The sequence below is a fragment of the Nanorana parkeri genome, unplaced genomic scaffold (assembly GCF_000935625.1).
Source record: "Nanorana parkeri isolate BGI_ZX_2015 unplaced genomic scaffold, ASM93562v1 scaffold768, whole genome shotgun sequence".
NCBI classification, from domain to species: domain Eukaryota; kingdom Metazoa; phylum Chordata; class Amphibia; order Anura; family Dicroglossidae; genus Nanorana; species Nanorana parkeri.
In genome coordinates, this window is record NW_017307036.1 from 83,803 (window position 1) to 103,740 (window position 19,938).

Sequence of the window (19,938 nt, forward strand, 5' to 3'; positions counted from 1 at the left end):
CATAATAATCTGGCCACTCAGTGTATATATATATGTATATATATATATATATATATATATATGTATATATATATATATATATATTATACACACACATACTGTGTTAGTTTCCTACCATAAAAATACCATGGATAGACAACAATACTCTCCTGGAAATTGTGTTACGGTTCTACGTTGAGAAACAAAAAGTTCCAAGTAATAAAGGTATGGACAGAAGAGGATTGATCTTGATGGTATACAAGTCTTCGTAGTAATTTTAAGCAGCATGCATATATTATGCAATATTCGGATTTTCAGCACTAAGGCTTTAAAACAAGGTATACACGGATAACTGCATAAAACTGCCTAACTGACCTCCCTACACCATCCTAGCCTTGACACATTCTACCTCTAATGTACATTGTTTTATACAAGGCAAACATATCAAATGACTGAAACTTTGTGGAAGTATGTGGTTTTCAGAAGACAACCACAGTTATTGAGAAATAAAATAGAGTGGAAGCAAAGACACAGCAAAGCATAAAGAAGAAAATTTCACACTGAAAATATTTAAATTTACACAGAGGAAAAAAAAAAACTAACACTACTTATGATAAAAAAAATTGATAAGCATGTGAACTTAAATGCACAAAGGTGACAAGAGTAGTGTACGTTGTGGTCATTTGATTATTGTGGTATGCGATTCCTTTTTCCTTTTTGTTTAAACATACAGATACAAAATTGTAGCCCTTGTCAGGTACCCACGAGAATGAGCTAGGCTGCCTAAATTAATCTGATATAAGTGAAAAATCTAGCTGCTAGTCTGGATCGATTATAGTGAGACAACTCCTTCCTCAAATATTTTTTTTTTAATTTTTTTTAATAAAAATCGACAGGCTTAATATTATTAACATATCTAAAATACACAAATGTATCTTCATCAAAACAATTTATCCTTATCAAAAATTTCTGAAATATTTTTGCTACTTTTAAGCTTTTTTTCCCTCTGAAGAAAATGATTGTCAGCCACTGAAACAATGCTTTCTTTTAGGGCTGCGGAAATTAACATTTAATTCCTCGATTAATCGTTCATTTCTTTGATCGGTACTCACCTCTCCGCCGGCTTCCGGGTCTTGTGGGAGTCCCATCGCAGATCCGGTGACGTCACGGACATCGACGTCACCGAACTCCTCCCCTCTTCCGCAAGTGGCTCTGTCGGCTAACGAAGGGAAGGGGGAGGAGTCTGGTGACGTCGATGTCCATGACGTCACTGGACTCCTCCCCCCTTCCCTTCGTTAGACGACGGAGACGAAGATTAAGTGTCACATGACCACAAATTTAGATAAGTAAAAGGGGCTTTTAGGTAGGTTTTTTTTTAACTAAACCCAGCAATTAGTTAGACGGGGTATGGGTTAAAGGGTGGTTGTATGGGATGGGGACGGGGGTCCCAGAAATTAGCTTAAATAGCATCAGGGAAAATTGCTGGAAATGTATTTCTTTTTTAAATATTAAAATGAACATGACAGCATGGCTTGCCAAATTTATTTCTATTATGACAAAGCCCTGTGTCCTTAATGTACCCAAATTCAGCGCTCCAGTTCCAGCAAAAAAAAAAGACACACCAGCCCAAACAATGTCATCATTAAACTTTTACTGAAATATCAAAAAGATAATGTTTATAACACAATCCTATTCATAAAAATTCTACATAGTTCAGTGACTCATGCTATGCTAAATTTACCTCTTCTCCCATGGACCCCATGTATAGGCCACTGTAGTTGGATCTGTATGTGCGTTATAATTAATCGAAATTAATCGATGAAAAAAAAAATGATTAAATCGAACACGAAAATTTTAATCATTACCAGCCCTACTTTCTTTACATAAATATTTAACCATAAAAAAGAGAAGAATAATAGGTCCGCTGGAAAACTATATGAAAGTCATCCAGGCCACAGTGTTACTATATATCAGGGGTAGTGAATTAAAATTCAAGGAGGTCCGGTGAATAGAATTTTCATTGATCTGAGGTCCGAATTGCGGATCAGACAGAACAGTCACTCAGTTTGTGTCCATATCGTAGTCCATCATTTAGGATGCATTCACAGAAGCAGCTGCACTGCAAGGTACAGCTGCTGGTGTGTGTTCCCAGGCACAGTGCTGATGTGCCGAACGCAGCACATCGCACTATTTATTTTTTACGTTAGAAGTTGTACCCCCACTTAACATTTACATACGCATGCATTCCTTACGCGGGCGTGTCCATTAGAATCAGATGGCGGGGGCGGCAGGGTTAGTTTTCATTTTTTTTTATTTTTAGTATTTGTATTTATTTTTAACTTTTGCTATCACAAAGGGGCAAGCAAATGTGACAGCATTTGGAGGTGACAGTTCTCTTCCTGGAGACCAATTCCCCTGTCATCTCTCCTGCCCTCCAATACAGACCATCAAGCACAGGAATGTGCTTGATAGTCTGTTTTCCAGACACTTCAGCCAGCTGAGGCAGAAAGCACTGAGAGCAAAACACTTCATGTTTCAGTGATCACAGAGCAGATCAGGGAACAGACGCTCCTCAATCTGCTCCCGCTCTCCATACTGACACTGTGTGTCCTGTCCCGGGCTGCAGAGAGTAGCAGGGGACAAAAAAACCATGATGGGGAGACGCAGGGAGGCACAATTATGGCTAGTACAAGTGATCTGGGTGGCTGTATAGCCCCCCATATCACTTATAGTTTATCAGCTGGCCATGCCTAATGTTTTGATTGAAGTGACTGAAGTGGAGAGAGCCCTGTGCACGGTTATAACTGGAAGTATACCCACCATCAGCCAGCCATAACCCAACACAGGTCAGAGATCGAGGTCTGGACAGAACCACCACTGGGTTCGTGTCCAGACCGAGGTCAGCCATTTAGTGGCCCATGCTATATATGGTGGTCAACAAGACCACTTTGTTACTACCTTTTTTGCTGAATGTCTAAAAGTGGATCTTGCACATTACTGGATGTATAGTTGCTTACAGTATGGAATAGTCACCTTTATAAAAAAATATATATTATATATAAATATGTATATACACATATATATATACACACACATACATCAGTTGCTTCTATAGAGTTCCTAACATATGGTCATGTTGGAAAACATCAGTTTTTATTTAATCTGTTTTAATAAAGTACATAAACCTAGATTTTTTTTACACCTATATCAGAAATAAGTATGCATTTGATGTTTGGAAGACATGCAGATGGGCAGTGTAAAACAAAAGATTATTTGGTGTAGTGTAAAGAGAGCTGTATACTGTATACTCACCAGCCCACTTACTGCAACCACCAGCATGTATGGACTTGAGGTCAAAAGCTGAACACAAGAAATGAAACAAGTGTTAAAATATTCCTGGTTTCATCTTTCTAGTAAATATAAGCAATTTCAGTTCTTACTACATAGATGAGATCATTAAAATGTCAAAATTTTTCCATTTTTCCATTTAGTACTTACACATATATATGAAAATCTGCATTTCTTATGTGTATAACTTGTGAATTTCATAAAAATAATAAAAAAAACACACACAAAAACTGTTAACACAAATTTCTCTTCAAATGTAACAATTTTTAGTATCAATGTCTACTTCGAAACTGGAAAAATTTACACAACTTGCTGTTTTAAAAGTCCTAAACCCCGCCTAAGAAAAGTACATGTCAATCGTTTTCTGCACCTGCTGTCAACAACGCACAAGAATTACGGCTTTATAAAGCACAGATGCTGTGTAATACATGAAACCATAAATCCAAGTGTTATAAGTGCATAGATGTTTCAGAACATAACACTTAAAGCGACTGATACAGACCAAAAAAAAGGAAACTGTAAAAGAAAGGGTATTATACTTACCTGTCCAGCTTCCCCAGTCTTTATTATATGGCACATGTCTGGGTATGTCAGATGCTAGTTACTCACTGCCTGTTGTAGTTCCACATGCTGTTGATGCTGTGTCCTGCAGTGACATAGCAGATGGTAAGTAGTAAGTGGAACAGCGTTACTTGAGGATCAGGAATCTGACACTCCCGGAAGTGTGTCTGATGCTAAAGATACCTTGGCCAGTGTAGCTTATCAAGAAAGCAACGTTCCAAGGCATGGGATGGGGGACTGGTAATATATAATACTGCCCAATTTATTTAACTTTTTTTTCTCAAAAAAATGCTTTAAACTTTAGACCACTGAACATAAATTAGAAGCGAGTTTTAGTTTTGAAAATAAGAATATAAAAATGTTTAATATTTCTGGAACTGCATATATTTTAAAATGTGAGATTTGCGTGTGAGCTATTTAACTTACTGTCCAATTGTTTCTCAGAAAAGTACTGCAAAACTGTCCCTTTTATGTCTCATTTAGTCTTAAGCACAAACAAAGGAAATTACAATGCTCAGCTTTGAGAAATAAATGATAAAGATCTCAGTTACCATGCTTCAAGGTATATTATTAGTTGTTCTTACATATACATTTTAAGCATTTTTTTTCCACTAGAAGCCTTGCTCCACTGAAGCCACAGTGCTGTATCTTGCAATGATGAATATCAAAATACTTGATGTATATTGCAGGATGTATGGCTGCAATGAAAAACAGGTTCTTTGCCTTACCTATAAAATCTGTTTCTTGGAGTGCCACACAACCAGTGACACTACATGCGAGTGGAACTGGATGGGGATACTGAGGTACTGGTTCCTCATCAGGTCCACTCTGCTACTGCCTGACAGCAGGCAGTGGGCAGAGTCTATAGCCAATAGCCAGTTTGCTTTTGAATGTGCCCACTGCATGCACTCACGTAAATTGTTGTGCAAATGCACAACAGAATTCTGAAGAGTGTAGTGGACACTCTTTATGAATATCCGCCAGGGAGTTCATTCTTCAACAAATGGTATAGTCTCTCCTACTCTCAGCCTGCCTCAGTTTTGTAGCAAGCAGTACAAGAATGGATCACAAAACCCGGGGGCGGTCCTGTGATGTACTCCAATAAACAGATTTTACAGGAAAAACAAAAATCCTATTTTCTTGACCGTACATTACAGGCCACAGGGATTAGATTATTCAATGGATGAGATGTACAAAAGCAGTCTAACAGAGGGGTGGACAACACAGCAAAGTCTAGCAGGTCCATGAAAACACCAACCAACCCCAAAACGGAACCATAACAGAAGGGGTCCACATATCAGAGGGCTGCCTGAAGAGCCTTGTAGTTGAAGATTGCATCCACAGAGGCCTGAACATCTACCTGATAAATCTTGGCAAAAGTGTGAACAGAGGACAAGTTGGCAATCTTGCAGATTTGGAAAAATGAAGCCTGATGCTGAAAGGCCCAAGAAGTACTAATATCCCTAGTAGAGTAAGCCCTAAAACAGAAGGTGGGAAACTTTACCCTTCAACCCATAGGCCTGAGAGATAGTCAATGGAATCCACCTGGTGATACTGGAGTGAGAACCCTAAGGAATGATGAAGAGGGAGACAGACTTGTGGATGGAGAGATTTTATTAGGATGCTTTAGCACAGGAAATCATAATAGTAAAACAATGTCCTGGTTAAGGTGGAAGGCAGAGACCATGTTATGAAGATAGGCCTTAGTACTAGGGCTCAAAGGGTGGCTTCTGTAGTGCCAACAGAACTAAGCTGAGATCCCACGAGGTCACCTTGCACAACAGGGGCAGGTGCACACAGGAGGCACAACATGAGCAACCTCCTGCACAAGGAACTTCACAAGAGAGATGAGATGAAAGCAGCCTCTGGATATGAATAAACAGGGACGAAATTAGGTCCTTGATAGTACTCAAAGGTAAAAACACTGGTCTATGCCAGACTTGAAGAAAGATCTATGGAGTCCTGGATGAAAATTCCTCACTTCCCACCAAGTTAACTAAGCCTTTCAGGGAGGGATAACAGCTTCTGTCCTTCAAGACCTGTGCTTCAATAGCCATGACATCAAAGAAGCAGGGTGGAATACCAATCCTTGGGACAGAAGGTCCGTTTGATTCAGTAGTGCATAAGGTAAGTTAGCCAGGAGCTAGACTACATCTGCATACCACAATCTCCTGGGCCAAGTTGGGGTCAATGAGAATCACTGGGATGCCCTCCATCTCGATTATGTGAAGGAGGCAAGGCAAAACGTAGGTCAGGCTGAACTGGTCCTATGGGGTTAGCAAGTTAGCAAGGTACAGGGATCCCTGGTCCTCGGAACAAACCTGTGTATTGTTGAATCCACACACCAGGAGATCCACTTGAGGTGGTTCCCACTTGCAACAAAAGTCACAAAACACCTCCGAGTGCAGGGACCATTCTCCAGGATCCAGCCATTGGTGACTGAGGCCGTCTATGTCTGGGATGTGCATGGCGGATAGGGCTAGGACATGAAGTTACTCCCAGGCAAGGATCAGGTCTCCTTTTGTTTAAGCTGTATGACTTCTGGTGCCTCCCTGATGGCTGATGTGAGCCACTGCCATGGCATTGTCTGAATGAATTCAGGTTGGATGGCCCTGTAACTGGGGGGGTCCAGCATTCAAAATCACAACCAAATTGTCCTGAGCTCAAAGATGTTGATCAGGAGATGAGGTTCCTCGGTTTAATAGGTCTCTTGAGCTGAGAGGTTCGCCAGGACCCCTCCCCATCCAGGAGGATGGATTTCCCCAATTCCAATGTTGGGTTGGAGGTTCACTACTTTAGGGAAAGCTTTGTCTTGCTGGGCAAGTGAATGGGGGAAGTCCAGGGATTGAGCCTGTTTATCCCATGCAGCCAGAATGCTGAGCCGCAATGGGCTGCCTTGAAACTGAAGCAGAGCTAACACAGCGGCCAGCACCTCAGTGAAGGCACAGTGGACAGGCTGAATGGAAGGGCAACAAATCGGTAATGTTACATGCCCACAGCAAAATGCAGGTAGTGATGACAGTCAGAAAAAATTGGGATTGGGTGCAAATATGCAGCCTTTATATCCATTGATGCCAAGAGGTTTCCTGAGTGCAGAAAAGTGACGACAGAGTGGGTACATTCTAGCCAACATTTTTGGACTAGCAGAAATCTATTAGGGATCTTGATATCGGGGAAAGGGGGGTTTACCCTATCCCCTTGCTTATGGGACAGTGATCAGGTTAGCGGTTGAGCTTCCAGCACTGGGGAAAAGGGCAGTGAGAATATACAACCATCTTTGATAAATCTTTGTAAGTTTGACAGCAGAAAGTGAGAAGGAGGCATGGGGCAAAACCCCAATTTGAAACCCTTTGTGACAACGCTATGGACCCAGGCACCAGGAATGTCCTGCATCCAGGAGGCTGAGAAGGTTAATTGAAGTCCAGCCACTTGAGAAAGTGGTACCTATCCATAATGAAGAGGACGTTCACCAGTAAAAGGCATCCATTCAAGGTCATACAGATAAGGTCTGATGCACCGCAATTGTGGCAACAGCACAGCAGGGCCTGTAAGAGCAAATAAGGCCTTAGAGAGGGCCTCAAACCTCTTGTTCATGTGGTTATTGAAAAAAGAAACATCCCCTGCGGGGACCGTTAACATCTTGTTTAAACATGAAATGGCTGGATCAACAACAGGGACAGACCTTTTTTTTTTTTTAGAGACTGTCTTCAATAGGCTATTGTTGAGCAAACCATTTAGGAAGTGTAAACAGTTTCCCCGGTTAATCCCAGGCAGCGTAATACACCGGCTGTAAGCGCAGGTGTACAGGGAAGGTTTTGGCTGGTTTGGGCATTTTTTGGGAACCCAGACTAGTGACCTTTGATAGGGACAAAAGGCAGCTCTACCTGTAAAGAATCTTGCACCTCAGTTTTCATGCACTGGGTACTTTTGTATCTGCTGGTAAAAATGCACAAAATTGCCCCAAAACACACTCAATAGGAGATAAGTAAGTAACAGAAATGTACCTGTAATCCCACGATGTATACTAATGTTTTGTTTGTGATCGGAAACCACCCAAATATATGAGCCAAGGATACTTGTGGCACAGAACAATAAAATGGAACAAACAGAGCAAACACCGGAGCTAAACTACAGAAAAGGAAAAAAAAATATATTAGTCTACATTTTAATTTCTGTAAAAACATTTAAAAAACAACTAATTTATGCATATATGGTAACAAATCTATAATGTTAGGCAAGTTTGGAAAGGTGAATGGGACCAAAATAAAATTATATAAACATGTACTTGTAACATTACATAACACATTTGAATACATCCTTTCTATTATAGTAGTAATCAATTAATATTTTGAGATGAAAGGCATAACTATAGCTGACCATTATACTGTTATAAGGCTCAGAAGAACAGAAGACCCAGAGCCTATTTAAACAGCTATGAAAGCAATTATTATTCTTTATGATTATAGGATTCACCCACAATGGGGGTTGTGCATTAAAATTCAAGGAGGTCCAGTGAAGAACATTTTCGAGGTCTGAATTGCTGTCCGGGCAGAATCATTCAGTCACTCAGTTCGTGTCTATACCACAGTCCACAATTTAGACTGCATTGACACCACCAGCTGCACTACAGCGCACAGCTGCTGGAGTGTGTTTCCAGGAACAGTGCTAAGGGGCGCAGTGCATTTTTTTTGTTTTTAGAAGTCATCCTACCGTTTACATACACGTGCATGCCTTACCAGCATGAGTTCATTGGAATCAGATGGCAGGGTTTGCTTTACATTTTTTTTTTTTATTAAACCTCTTAAGCTGGCCATACACTGTAATATTTTCTTTGTTGAAGCCGGGTGCTGATCGAAGAAAATATTATATATTCCTCCATCAACACTTAAGAGTGTTAATCAAGGATTCTCCCACTGTTTGCTTTGCTTTCTGATAGCAGCCATTGTCAGAATATCCGAACAGAACCGGCAGCCGATTGGCTAATGGCTCTATTCGTTCGAAGATTTTACAACCGGCAACTTCCATCAGCTGGCCGAGGAATGCCGGCTGAAAGGGTGCCAACAGCGGCATCCACTGTGCGCATTTCAGCCGGTTCATCAAGAAAAGGCTAAAATTCGCATAGGGTATGACCAGCTTAATTCTATTAGACCCCTGATGTCTCTCCTGCTCTCCAATAAAGAGCATCAAGCACAGGGATGTGCTCGATAGTCTGTTTTTCCTGGCACTTCAGTTGGCTTCTGACAGCTGAAACAGGAAGCACCGAGAGCACAGAACATCATGGTACACTGATCACAGAGCAGATCAGGGAAGGGATGCTCCCTGGTCTACTCTCGCTCTCCAACCTGACACTGTGTGCCGTGGTCCTGGGCTCCCAGAGGAGCAGGGGACCCAAAAACTATGGAGGGGATGCAGCATTATCATGGCTAGTACAAGTGATCAGCCAGCCCTGCCTGACGTCATTGGTTGCTAGGACGCCAGTGGTCCTAGCAACCAATTGTGAAGCGGGGGGCTGCACTGGGTTATGGCTGGAAGTGGATGCACCTACCTTGAAGGCTGGTGTATCCATTGTCAGCCAGCCATAACCAAGCGCAGGTTGATGATCGCTGTCCGGACAGAGCCATCACTGGGTCCGTGTGTGGACCACAATCCTTCATTAAGTGACCCCTGGCCTACAAGATGTAGATTAGAGAGACAAAAGGGCCCCTTAATGGTTTTGTTAAAAGGCCCCAATAGTCATAGTTACTGCACTGTTTAGTACCAAATGTATTACTTCCTGTTTTCTTTGTATTTCATGATGCAATATTATTAACACAGATGTTTCTTTTGTTTCATATATTTATGCAACAGTGTAACACACTGCATTTCATATTTTCTTGTGTTGATCAGATCTTTTATCGCAACACAAGCCACTTGTTGATGAAACACAAATCATTAACTGACAGCAGCACACAGCGCTTGCACTTGTTACACCAACATGAAAGTGAACAGTTCAACTGGTATAAGCATTGGTATACTGCACAATCAGGTGCAAATTGTTCTGCTTCAGCCAAAGTGATCACACACAACATGTCCAGATAAAAGAAGAAGGGCTAACTCCTTACACATCAGTTACCTCTGGAAAGACTGTATCATGAGACATGGTCTAAAATGGCTAAAATCAAGACCTGACAATGCATCAGTTGGGTGGTAAAACTTGTCAAACCACTTACAAGTATTTACTTCATATTAAAACCAACAATGTACTAGTCACCAGATGCATGCACTATTTTCTCAATCGCACGGCAAAGCACGGTATTTCACACTGCGGGAGGGAGGTACGTTTGGGGTTGCCATTCAATCCCGAACTGTAATCCCATTGGAGGTGCATTGTACGGTACCATGCGTTATTCACACAGAACTTTGCAATTAATGTAACATGATGGTAAGTACGAGACCTTAATTTGAACCCGTGGCCAGGCTATGCACATTAAAAACTATATACGTACTGTATTTTAACAAGCACTAGATAGGCGTTAAAACAAGCCATCATTGACATCTGTAGCAGCTGCCAGTGTGGAGCAATTCCTGCACAGAAGCACTAAAGTTGTCCAAGTCCTTCTCTCAGTAGCTAAGCTAACCCTCCCCTCCCAGCAGTGACTCAGTAGCCTTCTAGCCTTGAAAATTCTAAAGTTAATACAGAGCAGATGCACTGAGAGGGGGCAAGGCAAGTTGAGCTGCCAAAAGAAAGACATCAATTCTTATGCTGTGAAATTTGAGGCTTATTCTGGATGGGCTGGTTTTAAAGCTAATTTTCAGTTTAAAAAAATATGCAAATGTGCACAGTCTGGCTACAATTTAGTGACATTATCAAACAAAAAAACAACAACTTTTTTTTGTACTAACTGTAAAATAGTTTTCTTCAAGTTCACTGAGGGACAAAGGATTCATTGTCATTTGGGCTATACTGAAGCCTACAGGTAGTTTTGGACACTGGCAAACAAAGGTGACCAGTCTGGTAACACCTCCCACTCTCTGCATTTATAAGTTTTGTGACAAAGCAGTGCTGAGAGTAAGTCAACAAACACAGAGGGGTAGGACCTGTGTCTCTCAAAGAACTTGAAAAAAAGGATGTTCTACACAGGATTCGCTGACATTTGAGATGTATGAAAGGTAGCCCAACTAAGGAGTGAACAACATAGCAGACACACTAACTAGCTCAACTAAAAAAAATTGGGGACTGTTTGTAGCTCAAAAAACACCCTGGCATCAGAAGAAGCTTGAACATCAACCTAGTTGAACTTAGAGCATGTGAAAAGAAGACCAGATGGCAGCCTTGCAGATGTAGAAAACTGTTGCCTGGTGCCAAAAAGCCCAAGAAGAACTAACAGATCTAGTAGCGTGTGCCTGGACAAGAAAGCAGATCCCAGTGCCCAAAGGTCACATTCCATGCAGGCAAGGCGGTCCAGCAGGGTCTGGGTACGGCCTACAAAGTTATTGCTGAAGACACGCCCATCCAGATAGCTGCATAAAGACACCAGCTCAGCTGATGTCTTGGCTGAAGAAAACAAATCTCAGAAAAAGAGAATATGGCTGGTAAAAATTGTTAAGCTTTTCTCAGTGGAGAAAGGACACCCTCCTAGGACACAAAAGTATGCTGGGAGTGGGAGGTGTTATTCCAGGCTGGTCACAGGCTTATTTTTTTCTGGTTTGCCTGGGTCCAAATCCCCCTGTAGGCAACAGTATAACCCAAATGTCAATGAATTCTGTGTTTCCCAATGAACAAACAAAATAAAAAGTGGTGCATGCCTGTGTGAATGTTTAAGCCATCTGTCAGTACGCAGTAACACGACCTTTGGCAGAACTCAAAGTTTCCAAACATTTCTTGTAGCCAGCCTACAGTCTTTCTTATCTTGCTCTAGGATTTGTTGGCAAATTTTAAAAATATAGTTGGCCTTCCATGCACTTAAACTCCCAGATTTAATTTGTGATGCCTGAAAGCTTCTTGTAGTGTTTACAAAGTAATCCACAACTTGAATATCTTGTGGTGAAAACCTACCTCGTTTACACCAAACACAACACATATTCACCACTTCAGGGTTTTTAATTGAAGTGGAAGTTCTGCAAAACCTTTTATATTTTAGTCATGGATGGGGTAAGGAAGAGTTAGAGCAACAGCAAAGTATTGATTGTGTTATAATTGGGAAAAATGTCCTCTCCTTTTTTGTCTTCATGGCCGCACAAGAAGCAGGCTCATCTCCAATAAGAACTTTGGCAGCAATCAAAATTTGACCAAAGTTCTTACCTTTCACTACTATCTGAAACAATAAAAATTGTGGTGGGAAAAAGGTACATAAAAACCCCTTCACTTAGGTTTTTCCAAAGGGAAATAGTGAATATATCAAATGTTAATAAATAAGAGGTTGTCTGCAACTTCTAACTGAGAGCATGTATGCCTTCTGGAAAAGATAAGTAACCTGGACTGATTGCTAAGGGGGTTATTCACGTAGGAGACGAAGGATCCAGCTGTAGCTTCAGCTGATCCTTCTGCTCTCTTTGGCCGACGGAGCCCGTACTGCAGCCGAACCGAAGGAATATGCTTCGGCTCGACTAAGCCGAAGCGGGGGCGAACGTCCTGCCGAAGGCCGGCTTTTCGCTCCGCAAATGACAGCTGGGCGGAGCCATCCGTGATCTCACGGCTGGCTGCGCTCTGTTGTAATGACAGATCCTCCAAAATTGATGAAAAAAAACACAAAAAGGAAACTGGTCTGGGAGGGTGCCAAGAGGCCTACAGCATCATTAAAGGACCTTCAGTAATTTCTGGCAAGTAATGGTGGTCTACTACATATGTCAACAATCTCCCGTATTCTACATATGCCTGGGCAGGGTAGGGTGGCCTTGTCTTGCTAAGAAAAACATCCGAGCCCGGTTACAGTTGCAAAACCCTACATCATGCCTGACAAAAGCATGTAGGAAAAAGTGTAATGGTTTTGGCACAAAACCTTTAGGCCTGAAGCTGAAGGTCAACTTTCAGCATGACAATGACCCAAAGAATAGTCAACGTTTTGGAATGGCCCAGCCGAAGCCCGGACCTGAATCCAATTGAAAATCTGTGGTGTGACCTGAAGAGGACTGTGCACAGGAGATGCCTTCTCAATCTGACAGATTTGGAGCACGTATGCATGGAAAAGTGGGCAAAGATTCACAAGGCAAGATGGGACATGCTGATAGACTCCTACCCCCAAAAGACTGAATGCTGTTGTAAAATGAAAAGGTTTTCCTTTTCATTTTAACAATTAGTTTAAGGGTGTGCATATTTATGCAACCACATTATTGTAATTTTTTTATTTGCATTTTTCACCCCTTTAAAGATTTTAGTTTTTTAATTGAATTGCACAAATTATAGGTCATATTAAAAGGTGGAAAAACATCTAAAGTGATTTATCTTGGTCTTTTTTTTTTTCTTCTACTTACATATAAACCTGATTTTTATAAGGGTGTGTTATCCAATGTAGTTAGTAATATAGCTTCAGTCTAACATGTGGCATGTTGTAATGAGTGTTGATGACCCTGTGCTGCTTTTACTACAGGCCCCACAAACCCTGTTGCTATACTTTCCAGTGGTACATCAATAATGGGCACAGCACCTAAGGGACTGAGATACTGCAGCATAAATGCAGACAGCTGACATTTAGGGCAGCAATGCCAACATTATTATACAGCAATATGTAAACCTAGTGCACATAAAAAAGGCTTTGTAACATTCTAAAGATTTTTTTTTTAAGGTGCCAAATGTCCTCACACTATATGGCAATATTAGTATTGTGGACAGCTAATTTTTTTTACAAGATCCTTTGCACGCCTCCTAATGCCAAAAAAGGAAATGAAGGAAATGACAACATAGGGTTAAAAAGTTCACCTATCATTCTTACATTTCTTTACAGTTAACATGTACACACCACAAACACTTAAGTATTTACATATTCTGTAAAATAACTTTAAAACATGCCCTTATTCATCACTTCTTAAGGCGGAACTTTGGTTTCAAATGTACTACCTCGCTGGGCTAGCATAGGGTGAAGTGACTCCTGTGATCCACCTTATTTGCATGAGAGCTTCATGTAGTACACTTGTGCAAAATTGAAAAAGCACCTTTTTTCATTTGAAAATAACTGCCATGCTTTGTACCATAAACATTACTTTAAACTGCACTACTTTAAAAAAAAAACTAAGTGTTCAGAACTGAAAAAAAAAACTTTTCTTTTCCATTTTTTGTCTATAGATTCCATAGAAAACATTTTTGCAAAACAATATTGCCATAATAAAGAAAGCCTTGCTTTTCCCAAAAAAAAACACTGAGGGGAATTTATAAAAACTGGAGCAGGCAAAATCTGGAGCAGCTGCCCAGGGCAACCAATCAGGGCAAGTGGCAGTGAGATGCACTTGAACAGCCTGAACCACATCTAACCAGTGAAGAGAAATCTTTTTCAAGAACTTGAGCTGGACACAAAAAGGGAAGGACAATTTCCTGATCCTGGTAAAATGCATGAAGAAAGGTTTAGACCTCAAGACCACCTTGCTCCTGTGCAGGCCCAAATTGGGCTCTTCTCGCTGAGGTGAAGGTGCAAAGTCAGAGCAAATATAGGGATTTCTTTGTTAGGTTCAAAAGGGGGCTTCTGAAACACTGAAAGAACCATATTTATATCCCATGGAGGTGGAAGGGAGTAATTGGGGGAACCACATGGGAGATCCTATGCACAAAAGGTCTCTTCATCAGAGAATGGTAAGAAAATAGTCTCAAAAAAAGAATGGCAACAGCAGAGATCTGGCCCTTGATGATACTAAGGGTCACATGGTGTTCTATACCCAACTTCAGGAAAGAAAAGATTCATCTAATAGAGAAAGTCTTGGGGTAAAGGCCTTTTGACTTACACCACGCAAAGTATGCCTTTTAAGTTCAATGATCGAACTTTGTACCCTTAATCATGATAGGGATAACACCCTCAGATATGTTTCTTTAAACCTGACCTTCAACATCCACGGCATTAAAGCCAGTGACTGAGAAGCATTGTGGTATTGTGGTCCTTGGGACAGTAGATCCGGACGATCTTGCATGGTGTGTCTGTGAAGAGTCTGATGAAGTTGGCATAACCACAGGGAGGAGTGAATTCCCCGTTGTCAGAGAGGGATTTCAAAGCCCCCAGGACAGGGACATCCTGGTTCTTGGTGTTAAACATATTGGTGTCACCAGAGACATGACTGACTTTTCCTACAATGTTAGAATGTCAAATGAGGCCAGCATCAGCCCGACTCTCATGCGGAGAGTCAGGCACCTCCTGGACTGCAGCATACAAAGACTGGAGAGTCCTATGTTTCTCCTGAGAAAGGTATGCCCTGGTCTGGTAAGTGTCTAAGACTAGACACAGATTTTCCATGTGGAGGGTCAGAGTCAATGACTTTTAAAGTTTCAGGATCCATCCAAACATCTGCAACATATGGACAGTCAGAGACACATTGTCCTCCAGAGCCCTCACTAACTGCTACTGCAAGGAGGGATTCATCCAAGTAGCCCACAACTAGGATATCTTGAGAGCATAAGAAGTGCAAAGGACAGGCCGAATGGAAGGGCCACAAACTGGTAGTGCAGGGGTCCCATCACAAAGCACAGGAAGCTCTGATGCGGTACAAAATGGTGACATATAAAACATCCTTAATGTCCACTGAGTCCAAAAAAGTTCCCTTGATGCAGAGGCAAAAACAGATCCAGTTGATTCCATCTGGAAACTTTGGACATGAAAGTAAGCATTTAAGGCTTTGAGGTCCAGAATGATGGGAGGAATGCCTTGGAAATGGTGAACAAGTTGGAAGAAAACCCAAGAAAGAATTCAGTAGCAGGGACTGGGGCAATGACCCCTTGATCAAAGAGACCAAACAGTGCATGATGGAGACTTGCCAGACACCAGTAGATTGGAAGTGAGAAGGAGGCAGAGAAAAAAAAACTGGTACACTACCTCTTTGCACCTCAGCATTGGGAGTACATTGCAGCTGGAAGGAAGACAAGTTTGGGGAGGTATTGACATGGAAGTTGAGGGCATAGTGAAATGAAAGAGGTGCTTCTGAGAAAGAGTAGACTTGCAAGTCTGCTCCTTAGCCTTCTTTTGCTGGAGAAGGTGGGTACTCTTAAGGGTAGGTAGCATTCTTGATGATAGCATCTAGCATAGACCAGAAAAGACGTTGTCCCTCAAAACAGCGGAGTAAACAATGACTGCAAGACAGTTCCACAGTTAAGCATTTCAGCCACAGAGCCCTGCACTTGAGCACAGACAGAAAACCAATGCAAGACAGTAGGCAGGAAGCATTTAGAAAAATGTAAAAATCAAAAAAGATACATGGTCCATGTGTCTGAAGTCATGCCCAGCAGCAGTTACCGTAGAGCAGACCCCACCCCCGAAGCACGGCAGCAGACCAGGCTGTAGCCGGGGGAATCGGCAAGTAGGCTGGTTTGTGAAGCCTCTAAGTAGGGATACCCACTGGCATTCCCTGCTAGTTAGTGGGTGGAAGGGACCATGTCTGCCCTCTCTTCTACTCCCTCTCTGGATGTTGGGGAGTGGACAATGTGCTCATCGGGGACCACGTGCTGGGTGCACAGCAAAAAGTGGGTGAAGATTTCCAGTTTCAGATTTCCTGGATGCATAGTAAGTAACACAGTAATCATGTAGCGTAATACGTGTTGGCAGCCTGTGCACACACACACACACACACACACTAATGCAAACACACAACAGGTGCGCCTATGTACGAAAATAACAATTTTGAAGCTTAACTGTGTGGGATCTAATTACTCGGCACAACCTCCTCTTCTATATTTGGCCAAACTTGGTGTAATTTGTTAGAGCACAATTTGTTACGTACAATTGATCTGGGCAGCTGTAGAATCTGCTCAAGCACTTATACTGTAAGGGTGCTGCACCCCCAGCAGTGGTTTCCGGGCTCTCCCGCTCCTCTGGGAGCCCTGGACCACATCAAAACACACTCAGGATGGAGAGCTCCAGCAGTGAGTTTGGTATCGCACACTGCTGGAGATGTCACCGTTTACATTTTATTTTTGCCTCAGGCAGCAAAAAAAACACTAGGGACAACACTGATTGTAGAACCTTTTTATAATTTTTACCTAATAAATCTGTCACAGAAACCAAAAGGGTCACTTCCTTAACAAGGGTCACTTGCTTAAAAAGTATCAAAAAATTTAACGTAAACAAAACCAATAAAAACTTCAGTTAATTGATCAACTAATACTATATTAAGCACTTTAGTATTTAAAATTATAATCTAAAGCTGAATGTCTTCTACTTTCCACAGGCAAGATTTAGCTTTGCGGTATGCACAAGGAACGATGTTCAAACCACAAGCAAAAAAAAAAACTGCTGATTATGACACCAGAAACACTGAGAGGAACTTTTCTTGAAATTATAGGAGGGAACTTGTAACTCACTCACTTTTGACAGAGACACACAGACAACCTACTGCTCCGTAAGTAAGAAAATTACTGTTATGTTATATTGACTAGGGCTTTAACACTCAACAAAAAGCATGATTAATTTGATATCTCTATTATAAAAACAATGGTAAGAAGAGAAGAGCAAGTCTAATTCTTAACAATACTAGCTTTCAAGCTTTCAATGCAACAACTAAATGCTCAAATCTAAACCTAAGATGCTGCTTTGGGATAAAGGGTATATTTGTTATTAGCACATCTATAATATTGAATGACTCCTATTATTATGGTCTATTGTCAGTCTGTGTTAAAAGAAAACACATTTTACGGTTTAAAGCAGAAAGATTTAAGATTTAAGGTCTTACTTTTTGCATGGCCATGTTATAATGTAAAGCACTTTTGTTCATAAATAAAAATTAATTTTTCAAAAATAGGTTTTAACCAGGTACAACAACTTTCACTAGACGGTCACACAACACCAGAAATCAAAAGCACCAATGTCATGTACACACCATCATTAGTCTGCCAAGAAGGCATTAAAGTATTACTAAAATAATTTTTTCTCCAGTGGTATCAGGTTTTTAATGCCATCTGCATCTCTCTCTTTCATTTTCCTGATAACCAATGTCACCAGAAACGAAATTGAGGGTAAATCTACAATTTTTATTTGATTTTCCATCAGCATTGCAATAAAGGAGAATTCTTAGGCCCCTTTTACAAGGGTGGTCCAATCAAATCCGCCTGTCAGTTTTTTGGGCGTATCGGATTGGAAACCCAAAGTAAATGTATGGACAGCTGGATGTAGATATCCATCTGGGTCTGAAAATAACAAAACAAAGCTGAATGGGATGGATTAGAGGTAATCCGATGCAAACGGACATATGTCTGCTTCCACCCGACTGCCCATAGACCTAACATAGGTCCGGTTAGTTCCATTTTTTATTCCATCAGAAGATGGAGAAATAAAACTGATTGGGCATGGATGTCAAAAAAGTAACATCTGTTCCATACTGCTCCCATCAGCAGATACCCTACTCATCAGAATGGACAGCGCTCGTGACAGCTTAAGAGGGAATTTCCTCCACATTGGAAAGATATCCACTCACTTTCTGTTGGGTATACAGGTGAGGAAGTGAAGGCAAATCTCACTGAGAGACAGATGGCAAAAAAAATTAGCAGCGGTTTTAACCCTTACCTACTGTATCCAAAATGAAAAGAAAAACGTTTTAGCTTTAGAAATACTTTAAAATAAAATAGGATGGTATGTTAAAATAAAAAAAAAATCATTGAAAAGCTTATTAAATAAAATGCAAAGGGGCAGTTAGCTGACTGTAGTTATTTTATTTCTAAACAGAGGCTCAGTTAGCATATTAAAAGAGAGAGGAGACTGCAATGCCAATGACACAATTTGAAACAGCGTGCGACAGGGAAGCTCAAAGTTAGACAGTGGTAAGAGCCAGCTTACACATATTGTGGTGACCTGCGTTGTAGAAAACAATTGTTTTCGACATGCCACATTTATACCACAACGTTGGTGTGATGGACAGGGTGCTACAACAAAATGCATTTTATCGTAGTACAGGGACCTGAATGGAGTACACGCCACATAAAAAGTTGCGAAAAAAATGTAAACAGTGACAGCTCTGGCAGTGTGTGATCCAACACATACTACTGAAGCTGTCACAGTGCACTAGCCCACCAGCTGACATGTACTTGCTAAACAGAGAATAAAAGGGGGGCACACTGTATACAATGTCATGGGCAAAAAAACTAGACACTGTCAGCAATCTTAATTCCTACACATCAAAAGTCAGTACTAGATTGGATCTGAGCAACATTTACTAATAACGTATGCAGTGTAAAGGTGGCCATACACTTTACAACCATCGCAAGACCTTAGTCTTGCGATGGTTGTAAAGTACTTACAAAAACGTACGATCTGCCCATCTTGGACAGGCAGATCGTACTCTCGATCATCGCATCGATGCTTGTAAAGTGTATGGCCACCTTAAGGGCCCAACCTGTCCATTCAAACAATATCCAGTCAGGCAATCACTCTTACTAGATACTAGTAAATCTGATCTAACAGTGTAAATAGAAGAGAAATCTGAATGATGTTTGGCCAAATAATCAAATTCAAGCCTGTCCTGCAAAACATGCAGAGAAGAAAATAAGAGCACACCACTCAGAGTTAGTCTAATTTATCCAATAAATGTGCTCATTGGATTTACATTTACATGTACATACTAAATTATTTAGGATTAGCAAAACAGTACATGGCTGCCTAAATGAACTCTCACTACACACATTATACAGGTGAAACTCGAATAATTAGAATATCGTGTAAAAGTAATTGCAGTAAGTGCTGCAAAAGGGGCCCAAACCAAGTACTGAGTACATATGCATGCTTGTACTTTTCAGAGGTCCGATATTGTTCTATGTACAATCCTTGTTTTATTGATTGCATGTAATAATCTACTTTTTTGAGGTTGTGGATTTGGGGTTCTTGGGGTTTTCATGAGCTGTAAGCCATAATCATCACAATTATGACAAATCACGGCTTGAACTATCTTGCTTTG

At 41.0% G+C, this 19,938-nt stretch overlaps 1 protein-coding gene across 1 annotated transcript in view; it reads right to left on the reverse strand.

Annotated features, from left to right (window-relative positions):
- The window catches only part of UBAC2 (UBA domain containing 2), a 124,992-nt gene that overhangs the window by 24,579 nt on the left and 80,475 nt on the right, over positions 1-19,938 (reverse strand). Inside the window, exons 6-7 of the mRNA XM_018564642.1 lie at positions 7,893-8,016; positions 3,292-3,339 (exon numbers count right to left, since the gene is read on the reverse strand). Coding sequence (XP_018420144.1) covers positions 3,292-3,339; positions 7,893-8,016 — 172 coding nt within the window. The remainder of the gene's footprint in view (positions 1-3,291; positions 3,340-7,892; positions 8,017-19,938) is intronic.